The sequence below is a fragment of the Cottoperca gobio genome, unplaced genomic scaffold (assembly GCF_900634415.1).
Source record: "Cottoperca gobio unplaced genomic scaffold, fCotGob3.1 fCotGob3_30arrow_ctg1, whole genome shotgun sequence".
In the NCBI taxonomy this organism is placed as follows: domain Eukaryota; kingdom Metazoa; phylum Chordata; class Actinopteri; order Perciformes; family Bovichtidae; genus Cottoperca; species Cottoperca gobio.
Window position 1 is genome coordinate 125,001 of NW_021166920.1, and position 12,307 is coordinate 137,307.

The following is a 12,307-nucleotide window of genomic DNA, read 5'->3' on the forward strand; positions in this document are numbered from 1 at the left end:
GAAGCTGCGTCTGAAGGCCTGAAGAGAATAATTGTTCACTTTCTTGAGCTACATGAGGATTGATTTATATCAGTACAGTAAACACGCATTACACTCATCACAGCAACATCAAAGGGAGGACGCCCCCCTTCTAGTCCACTATTCTTCAGAGAGAGAGAGTGAGAGAGAGCGAGAGAGAGTGTGAGAGTGTGAGAGTGAGAGAGAGTGTGAGAGAGTGAGAGAGAGTGAGAGTGTGAGAGTGTGAGAGAGAAAGAGAGTGAGAGAGAGCGAGAGAGAGAGTGAGAGAGAGAGAGAGTGAGAGTGTGAGAGAGTGAGAGAGTGAGTGAGAGAGATAGTGAGTGAGAGGGAGAGAGATAGAGAGAGAGAGCGAGAGAGAGAGTGAGAGTGAGAGTGTGAGAGAGTGAGAGAGACAGAGAGTGAGAGTGTGAGAGAGTGAGTGAGAGAGATAGTGAGTGAGAGGGAGAGAGATAGAGAGTGAGAGTGTGTGAGAGAGATCACAGGAGTGAGAGTGTGAGAGAGTGAGAGAGTGAGTGAGAGAGATAGTGAGTGAGAGGGAGAGAGATAGAGAGAGAGAGCGAGAGAGAGAGTGAGAGTGAGAGTGTGAGAGAGTGAGAGAGACAGAGAGTGAGAGTGTGAGAGAGTGAGAGAGAGATAGTGAGTGAGAGAGATAGTGAGTGAGAGGGAGAGAGATAGAGAGTGAGAGTGTGTGAGAGAGATCACAGGAGAGAGAGCGAGAGAGAGAGAGAGAGAGAGAGAGAGAGAGTGAGAGAGAGAGAGAGTGAGAGTGTGAGAGAGTGAGAGAGTGAGTGAGAGAGATAGTGAGTGAGAGGGAGAGAGATAGAGAGAGAGAGCGAGAGAGAGAGTGAGAGTGTGAGAGAGTGAGAGAGACAGAGAGTGAGAGTGTGAGAGAGTGAGTGAGAGAGATAGTGAGTGAGAGGGAGAGAGATAGAGAGTGAGAGTGTGTGAGAGAGATCACAGGAGAGAGAGAGAGAGAGAGAGCGAGAGAGAGTGAGAGAGAGAGAGAGAGAGAGAGTGTGAGAGAGTGAGAGAGACAGAGAGTGAGAGTGTGAGAGAGTGAGTGAGAGAGATAGTGAGTGAGAGGGAGAGAGATAGAGAGAGTGAGAGTGTGTGAGAGAGTTCACAGGAGAGAGAGAGAGAGAGAGAGAGAGAGAGCGAGAGAGAGAGAGAGAGAGCGAGAGAGAGAGAGTGTGTGAGAGAGAGATCACAGGAGAGAGAGAGAGAGAGTGAGGTGCATCTGTCTCTCTGTCTCTCTCTTTTTACTCTTCTGTCCTCCTGTACGTCCATTTCAACTCCTTTTATCCACACACACACACACGCACACACACACACACACACACACACACTTCTTGATTGGTAAATAAATGTCCACGCTGAAGTCTGTAAATGTTTTGTTTGTCCCTTTAATGTGACATAAAAACAGGCAAATCTGAGGCTGAAAACCTCATGTTCTGCGATCTTTAAATGCATCATCACAACAGCTGGTGATTATTTCTAATATAATGGTTGCAGCTCTGCTCACATGTGGGGAAGGCGCTCTGAGAAACACTTTATATGTCTCTGTTTCTGCAACTCCAACCCCCCCCCTCACACACACACATACACGCTCACTGCCCCGTCTCTCAGCATCAGCATCACTGTGAAGTGAAAAGGCCAGAGCCCCATGAGATGTGCTCTGTGTTGATGCTGCGTGTTCAGAGCAGCGTCCTCCATCTGAAGCCACAGTGAGAAAACCAGAGCAGCAACACAGCAACACAGTCCACAGTACTACAAGTACATGTACGACTACAAGTACATGTACGACTACAAGTACGTGTACTAATACAAGTACATGTACGACTACAAGTACATGTACTACTACAAGTACGTGTACTACTACAAGTACATGTACGACTACAAGTACATGTACGACTACAAGTACGTGTACTAATACAAGTACGTGTACGACTACAAGTACGTGTACTAATACAAGTACATGTACTACTACAAGTACATGTACTACTACAAGTACATGTACTCCTACAAGTACGACTACAAGTACATGTACAACTACAAGTACGTGTACTAATACAAGTACATGTACGACTACAAGTACGTGTACTAATACAAGTACATGTACTCCTACAAGTACATGTACTACTACAAGTACATGTACGACTACAAGTACGTGTACGACTACAAGTACGTGTACTAATATAAGTACATGTACTACTACAAGTACATGTACTAACTACAAGTACATGTACGACTACAAGTACATGTACGACTACAAGTACGTATACGACTACAAGTACGACTACAAGTACGTGTACTCCTACAAGTACATGTACGACTACAAGTATGTGTACTAATATAAGTACATGTACTCCTACAAGTACATGTACTACTACAAGTACATGTACTACTACAAGTACATGTACTACTACAAGTACATGTACTAACTACAAGTACATGTACTACTACAAGTACATGTACTCCTACAAGTACATGTACTAACTACAAGTACATGTACTCCTACAAGTACATGTACTACTACAAGTACATGTACTACTACAAGTACATGTACTACTACAAGTACATGTACTCCTACAAGTACATGTACACAGTCCACAGTACTACAAGTACTACTACAAGTACATGTACTACTACAAGTACATCTACACAGTCCGTAGTACTACTACAAGTACATCTACACAGTCCGTAGTACTACTACAAGTACATGTTCACAGTCCACAGTACTACTACAAGTGCATGTACTACCACAAGTACATGCACACAGTCCACAGTACTACTACAAGTACATGTACTACAACAAGTACATGTACACAGTCCACAGTACTACTACAAGTACATGTTCTCAGTCCAAAGTACTACTACAAGTACATGTACTACTACAAGTACATGTACACAGTCCACAGTACTACTACAAGTAAATGTACTACTACAAGTACATATACACAGTCCACGGTGCTACTACAAGTACATGTACTTCTACAAGTATATATACACAGTCCACAGTACTACTACAAGTAAATGTACTACTACAAGTACATATACACAGTCCACAGTGCTACTACAAGTACATGTACTACAAGTACATATACAAGTACATGTACTATTATATTATATAGTATTATATATACATGTAGTATTATATATACTTATAGTAGAATATGTACTTATAGTAATAAGATATACTACTACAAGTACATATACTACTACATGTATATATAATACTACATGTATATATACTACTATAAGTACATATACTACGACCTGTATATATAATACTACATGTATATATACTACTATAAGTACATATACCACTACCTGTATATATAATACTACATGTATATATACTACTATAAGTACATATACTACTACATGTATATACTTCCTGCTCTGTGTATATGTATATATATATACACACACACACACACACACACGTATATAAATAAATATATATATACATATATATAGATATACATATATAAATATATATAAATATATACATACATATATAAATATATACATATATATATAAATATATAAATAAATACATATATACATATATATATAAATATATAAATAAATACATATATACATATATATATAAATAAATATATATATAAATAAATATAAATATATATATATACACATATATAAATATATATACATACATATATATATACACATATATATATAAATATATATACATACATATATATATATATATACATATATATATACACATATACACATATACACACTGTATATGTACATATATATATATATATATATATATATATATATATATATATATATACACACACACTGTATATGTATATGTACATGCTTGCTGCTCTGTGTATATATATACAGTATATGTACATGTATATGCTTGCTGCTCTGTGTATGTATATATATATATATATATATATATATATATATATATATATATACTGTATATGTACATGCTTGCTGCTCTGTGTGTATGTATATACTGTATGTGTACATGTATATGCTTGCTGCTCTGTGTATATGTATATACAGTATATGTACATGCTTGCTGCTCTATGTGTATGTATATACTGTATACGTACATGTACATGCTTGCTGCTCTGTGAATATGTATATACTGTATACGTACATGTACATGCTTGCTGCTCTGTGTATATATATATATATATACTGTATATGTACATGTACATGCTTGCTGCTCTGTGTGTATGTATATACTGTATACGTACATGTACATGCTTGCTGCTCTGTGAATATGTATATACTGTATACGTACATGTACATGCTTGCTGCTCTGTGTATATATATATACTGTATATGTACATGTACATGCTTGCTGCTTTGTGTATATATATATATATATATATATATATATATATATACTGTATATGTACATGTATATGCTTGCTGCTCTGTGTATATATATATACTGTATATGTACATGTATATTCTTGCTGCTCTGTGTGTATATATACAGTATATGTACATGTATATTCTTGCTGCTCTGTGTGTATATATATACAGTATATGTACATGTATATTCTTGCTGCTCTGTGTGTATATATATATACAGTATATGTACATGTATATTCTTGCTGCTCTGTGTGTATATATAAATACAGTATATGTACATGTATATTCTTGCTGCTCTGTGTGTATATATATACAGTATATGTACATGTATATTCTTGCTGCTCTGTGTGTATATATATACTGTATATGCACATGTATATTCTTGCTGCTCTGTGTGTATATATATACTGTATATGCACATGTATATTCTTGCTGCTCTGTGTGTATATATATACTGTATATGCACATGTATATTCTTGCTGCTCTGTGTGTATATATATACTGTATATGTACATGTATATTCTTGCTGCTCTGTGTGTATATATATACTGTATATGCACATGTATATTCTTGCTGCTCTGTGTGTATATATATACTGTATATGCACATGTATATGCTTGCTGCTCTGTGTATATTTATATATATATATATACAGTATATGCTTGCTTCTCTGTGTATATATATATATATATATATACTGTATATGTACATGTATATGCTTGCTGCTCTGTGTATATATATATATACTGTATATGTACATGTATATTATTACTGCTCTGTGTGTATATACAGTATATCTCAAAAGTGAGTACACCCTTTAGATTTTTGCAAATATTCTGTTATATCCTTTCAGGGGATAACATTATCCTACTGAAACTTTGATATAACTTAAAGTAGTCAGGCTGAAAAAAAGGATTATTGCGCTTCACAAAGATGGCCTTGGCTATAAGAAGATTGCCAACACCATGAAAATGAGTTGCAGCACAGTGGCTAAGATCATACAGCGGTTTTCCAGGACAGGTTCCACTCGGAACAGGCCTCGCCAGGGTCGACCAAAGAAGTTGAGTCCACGTGCTCAGCGTCATATCCAGAGGTTGGTTTCCAAAAATAGACGTGCGAGTGCTTCCAGCATTGCTGCAGAGGTTGCAGAAGTGGGATGTCAGCCTGTCAGTGCCCAGACCATACAGCCGCACACTGCATCAAATCGGTTTGTATGGCCGTCGCCCCAGACAGAAGCCCCTTCTGAAACCGATGCATAAGAAAGCCCGCAAACAGTTTGCTGAAGACAATGAATCCAAGAACATGAGTTACTGGAACCATGTCCTGTGGTCTGATGAGACCAAAATAAACCTGTTTGGGTCAGATGGTGTCCGGCGTGTGTGGCGGCACCCTGGTGAGGAGTACCAAGACAAATGTGTTTTGCCTACAGTCAAGCATGGTGGTGGCAGCATCATGGTCTGGGGCTGCATGAGTGCTGCCGGCACTGGGGAGCTGCATTTCATTGAGGGACACATGAATTCCAATATATACTGTGACATCCTGCAGCAGAGCATGATCCCCTCTCTTCGGAAACTGGGCCGTAGGGCAGTTTTCCAACATGATAATGACCCTAAACACACCTCCAAGATGACAACGGCCTTGCTGAAGAAGCTGAAGGTTAAGGTGATGGACTGGCCAAGTATGTCTCCAGACCTAAACCCAATTGAGCACATGTTGGGCATCCTCAAGAGGAAGGTGGAGGAGTGCAAGGTGTCCAACATCCGTGCGCTCCGTGATGTCGTCGTGGAGGAGTGGAAGAAGATTCCAGAAGCAACCTGTGCAGCTCTGGTGAATTCCATGCCCAGGAGGGTTAAAGCAGTGCTAGATAACAATGGTGGTCACACAAAATATTGACACTTTGGGCACAATTAGGACATGTTCACTATGGGGTGTACTCACTTTTGTTGCCAGCTGTTTAGACATTAACAGCTGTGTACTGAGTAATTTTCAAAGGACAATAAATCTATACTGTTATTCAAGCAGCACACTGACTACTTTAAGTTATATCAAAGTTTCAGTAGGATAATGTTATCCCCTGAAAGGATATAACAGAATATTTGCAAAAATCTAAAGGGTGTACTCACTTTTGAGATATACTGTATATATATATATATATACTGTATATGTACATGTATATGCTTGCTGCTCTGTGTATATATATATATATATATATATATATATATATACTGTATATGTACATGTATATTATTACTGCTCTGTGTGTATATATATATACTGTATATGTACATGTATATGCTTGTTGCTCTGTGTATATTTATATATATATATACAGTATATGTACATGTATATGCTTGCTGCTCTGAGTATATTTATATATATATATATATACTGTATATGTACATGTATATGCTTGCTGCTCTGAGTATATTTATATATATATACAGTATATGTACATGTATATGCTTGCTGCTCTGTGTATATATACAGTATATGTGCATGCTTGCTGCTCTGTGTATATATATATATATATATATATATACTGTATATGTACATATATATATACATATATATATATATATATATATATGTACATATATATATATATATATGTACATATATATATATATATATATATGTACACATATATATATATATATATATAGTATATGTACATGTATATGCTTGCTGCTCTGTGTATATATATATACTGTATATGTACATGTACATGCTTGCTGCTCTGTGTATATATATATACTGTATATGTACATGTACATGCTTGCTGCTCTGTGTATATGTATATACTGTATATGTACATGCTATGCCCTCAGATAAAGATCCAGTCAGAAGTAAATCAGTGATTCCAACAGGAAGCTGCTTGTGAGGATTAAATGCAGTGATGCAGTCACAACTCAGATTCATCTTCTCTTTAAGGATGACTCAAACCCACTGATCTTCAAAATAGTTGGATTCACACACCTTGGATCAGGTAACTACGTCTCCCTGTGTATCTGACGGACACTCAGCTGTTTCACACCTGCACAGCTGCAGGTGCTGTCTGGAGCCGCTCTACTGGACGTGTTGCTCAAAGGTAACAGAAAGAGGTGCTGACGCTCTCACCTGCTCCTCCAGAGCCGCAACGCTTCATGTGCACTTAACTGCCTCTCAGGGATCAGCTCGCTCAAACACATCTGGGCTGCTGGATCGATACCTGAACAGGGAGCCGGGCCCGCTCTCAGGGGAAATTAGAAATGGACTCAGCGGGCCGTGGTGTTTGTTGGGTTTGGGTTGAGAATGTTTTCTGTCTTGCATACAGAGGACTGGGCGGGGGGGACGTGGAGCGGAGCTTTACTTCAGGTGTTCAGGGGGGAGAATCAAGAACTAACTCGTAGACCGTGGACACACAAGGACACACGAGAGGACACACGAGAGGACACTTGAGTGGACACATGAGGACACACGAGCGGACACACGAGAGGACACACACGAGAGGACACACACGAGAGGACACACACGAGAGGACACACGAGAGGACACTTGAGTGGACACATGAGGACACACACGAGTGGACACATGAGGACACATGAGTGGACACATGAGGACACACGAGAGGACACACGAGAGGACACACACGAGGACACACACGAGTGGACACATGAGGACACATGAGTGGACACATGAGGACACACGAGAGGACACACGAGAGGACACACACGAGGACACACGAGAGGACACACGAGAGGACACTTGAGTGGACACATGAGAGGACACACACGAGTGGACACATGAGGACACACGAGAGGACACACACGAGTGGACACATGAGGACACACGAGAGGACACACACGAGTGGACACATGAGGACACACGAGTGGACACATAAGGACACACACGAGTGGACACATGAGGACACTCGAGAGGACACATGAGTGGACACACACGAGTGGACACATGAGGACACACATGAGTGGACACATGACAGGACACATGAGAGGACACATGACAGGACACATGAGAGGACACACGAGAGGACACGTGAGGACACACATGAGTGGACACACATGAGTGGACACACACGAGTGGACACACACGAGTGGACACATGAGGACACACACGAGTGGACACATGAGGACACATGAGTGGACACATGAGGACACACGAGAGGACACACGAGAGGACACACACGAGGACACACACGAGTGGACACATGAGGACACACGAGAGGACACACGAGAGGACACTTGAGTGGACACATGAGAGGACACACACGAGTGGACACATGAGGACACACGAGAGGACACACACGAGTGGACACATGAGGACACACGAGAGGACACACACGAGTGGACACACGAGTGGACACATGAGGACACACACGAGTGGACACATGAGGACACTCGAGAGGACACATGAGTGGACACACACGAGTGGACACATGAGGACACACATGAGTGGACACATGACAGGACACATGAGAGGACACACGAGAGGACACGTGAGGACACACATGAGTGGACACACATGAGTGGACACACACGAGTGGACACACACGAGTGGACACATGAGGACACACACGAGTGGACACATGACAGGACACGTGAGGACACACATGAGTGGACACACATGAGTGGACACATGACAGGACACATGAGTGGACACATGACAGGACACATGAGTGGACACATGACAGGACACATGACAGGACACATGAGTGGACACATGACAGGACACATGAGAGGACACACGAGAGGACACGTGAGGACACACAAGAGGACACATGAAGACACACATGAGAGGACACACGAGTGGACACAAGTGGACACATGAGGACACACATGAGGACACACGAGTGGACACGAGTGGACACATGAGGACACACACGAGTGGACACACACGAGTGGACACACACGAGTGGACACATGAGAGGACACACGAGTGGACACATGAGGAGACACACGAGTGGACACATTAGGACACACATGAGTGGACACACATGAGTGGACACACATGAGTGGACACACACGAGTGGACACATGAGGACACACACGAGTGGACACATGACAGGACACGTGAGGACACACATGAGTGGACACACATGAGTGGACACATGACAGGACACATGAGTGGACACATGACAGGACACATGACAGGACACATGAGTGGACACATGACAGGACACATGAGAGGACACACGAGAGGACACGTGAGGACACACATGAGTGGACACACGAGAGGACACATGAGGACACACAAGAGGACACATGAAGACACACATGAGAGGACACACGAGTGGACACGAGTGGACACAAGTGGACACATGAGGACACACATGAGGACACATGAGAGGACACACGAGTGGACACGAGTGGACACATGAGGACACACACGAGTGGACACACACGAGTGGACACACACGAGTGGACACACATGAGGACACACGAGAGTGGACACATGAGAGGACACACGAGTGGACACATGAGGAGACACACGAGTGGACACATTAGGACACACGAGAATGGACACATGAGGAGACACACGAGTGGACACATGAGGACACACGAGAGTGGACACATGAGGACACACGAGAGTGGACACATGAGGACACACGAGTGGACACATGAGGACACACGAGAGTGGACACATGAGGACACACGAGAGTGGACACATGAGGACACACGAGTGGACACATGAGGACACACGAGTGGACACATGACAGGACACATGAGAGGACACACGAGAGGACACATGAGGACACACATGAGTGGACACACATGAGTGGACACACACGAGTGGACACATGAGGACACACAAGGACACACATGAGTGGACACACACGAGTGAACACATGAGGACACACAAGGACACACATGAGTGGACACACATGAGGACACACACGAGTGGACACATGAGAGGACACGTGAGGACACGTGAGGACACATGAGGAGACACACGAGTGGACACATGAGGACACACGAGTGGATACATGAGGACACACGAGAGTGGACACATGAGGACACACGAGTGGACACATGAGGACAGTGGTTTGGCAGCCATATTGGGAATCAAACCCTAAACCCTGGCAGCGTCAGAGCAACATGAACCCACCGATCATTTCAAGAATGTTTTGAATGTTATAATCTCTGAAGTTCTGCACCGTCCAGGAGAGGACTTGTGAGACAGTCGGCCCCTGGGGACAGACATGTTAAAGGCCCCCACCAGACCTCACAGCTGTGTAGTTACTGTGTGTCTATCTGTGTAGTGTATCTGTAATCGTTAACGTCTTCATACAACGGGTCGAACGACATCTCATCTTCTTTGTGCGTTCCCTCGTCAGTCTTTTCAAAATAAACGTGCATCTTCACAAGAAACCACTTTGTTAGGGCTCGGAGAACATCGGTTACAATAACTAGAGAAGTTACTTAAGTACGAAATCAACAATAAAATCAATTCTGGTTTCACAAGAGTCCACACACACACACACACACACACACACACACACACACACACACACACACACACACACACCCTGAACTCTCTGTAGGTGTAACTACAGCTGGCGTTTTGTGTCCTTTTGAAGTTGTTTTGTATCTTGTGTGTCTTGTCTGACATGTTGCCGCCTGACCTCCTGGTCTGGGCCCAGCAGGCCCCTTCAGAACCTCTGTGGCCCTGCAGTACTCGGTTATTAAAACTCAACCTCACATATCCAGGACACAAACACATCCGAACAGAACAAGGAGATGGAAGAAGATATTCTGTTTCCACCCATCTACCTGATGACAAGCAGCAGCCTCACACACACACACACACACACACACACACACACACACACACACACACACACACACACCTCTACATTGCAGTCTCAAACTGTACGTGCAGTGGCAGGGGTCTTCACGTCACTAGCCTTCCCCCCACCCCCCCACATATCCCGGAATAAAACCCAGCGCCTCTCTTACCCATCTGTGCCTGTGTTGAAGTCGTTCAGAGGTTCATGGTGGACGAGAGTCCTGCTGATCCGAGTCTGCTAGTCTTGCTGCAGATGCTGCTCTGCCATCGCATCGGTGATGGTGGAGTGTCGGTGGTAACCGGGGGGCCGGGGTCTCTCTCTCCGCCGGGTTACTCTCCAGTCATCTCGCAATGTTTACTCCCCCTCCTTCGGTTTTTATCCACAATCGGTTGATCGTCCCGAGCGGGACCTTACAGAGGGTCCCGGTGATGGCACAGCCTCCCCCCTCTCGTCTCCGGCGTTCAACCCGCGACAGACCGAGCGGAGGTTTGTGCACCGAACGTGAACATAACGGAGACACACGGAGCTGCTCCGGTGCGCAAAGGGATGGAGATGGAGAGATGAGGAGGGACACGGGGTTGGAGGTGGGGGGTGATCGCCGCTTTCTGCCGTGCTATTCGCCGTTTTCTGTCGTGTTTACGAGCCGCTGCCGCCTCCTCCCCTCAGTCTCTGTTCGTGATGCGCCCCCCCCCTCTTCCGTCCTCGCGCTGCGCTCTGCACCCGGTGTGACGCCTTTTCCGCTCCTAGAAAAAGAAGACCCCCCCACCCCTGCTCTCTTCTCCTTTACTTCTTCATCATCTTCCCTCTCTCCCTTTCGATCAGACATGCGAGGTGGAGACGAGTGTGTGTGTGTGTGTGAGAGAGAGGGGGGGTCAAGAGGAAGAAGGCGATGAAGGAGGAGCCGCGCGAGCTCCTCCTCGTTATGCTGCTTATCAGCGGACGGGGGGGGGGGGGGGAGTGGGTGATGTAGATATAAGGGAGGGAATATGAGAGGTGTGGGCGGGGGGGGGGGGGGGGTTGTATTATTGCTGCCGCCTCACCTGTGATACTTGTTCTAATCTCCTGCATGTAACAACTTCTGCAACCTGACAGAGGCCTCAGCAGCGCCCCCGGGAGGCCGTAATACGCATT

At 43.5% G+C, this 12,307-nt stretch overlaps 1 protein-coding gene across 3 annotated transcripts in view; it reads right to left on the reverse strand.

Moving 5' to 3' along the window:
- Positions 1–12,012, reverse strand: part of mgat3b (beta-1,4-mannosyl-glycoprotein 4-beta-N-acetylglucosaminyltransferase b) — a 63,598-nt gene extending 51,586 nt beyond the window's left edge. For all 3 annotated transcript variants that reach the window (XM_029427314.1, XM_029427310.1, XM_029427313.1), the window contains exon 1: positions 11,346–12,012. Coding sequence is in view for 1 of the 3 variants with exons in the window: in XM_029427313.1 (XP_029283173.1) it covers positions 11,346–11,349 (4 nt within the window). In the remaining 2 variants the exon portion in view is untranslated. The remainder of the gene's footprint in view (positions 1–11,345) is intronic.
- Between the last annotated feature and the right edge of the window lie 295 nt (positions 12,013–12,307).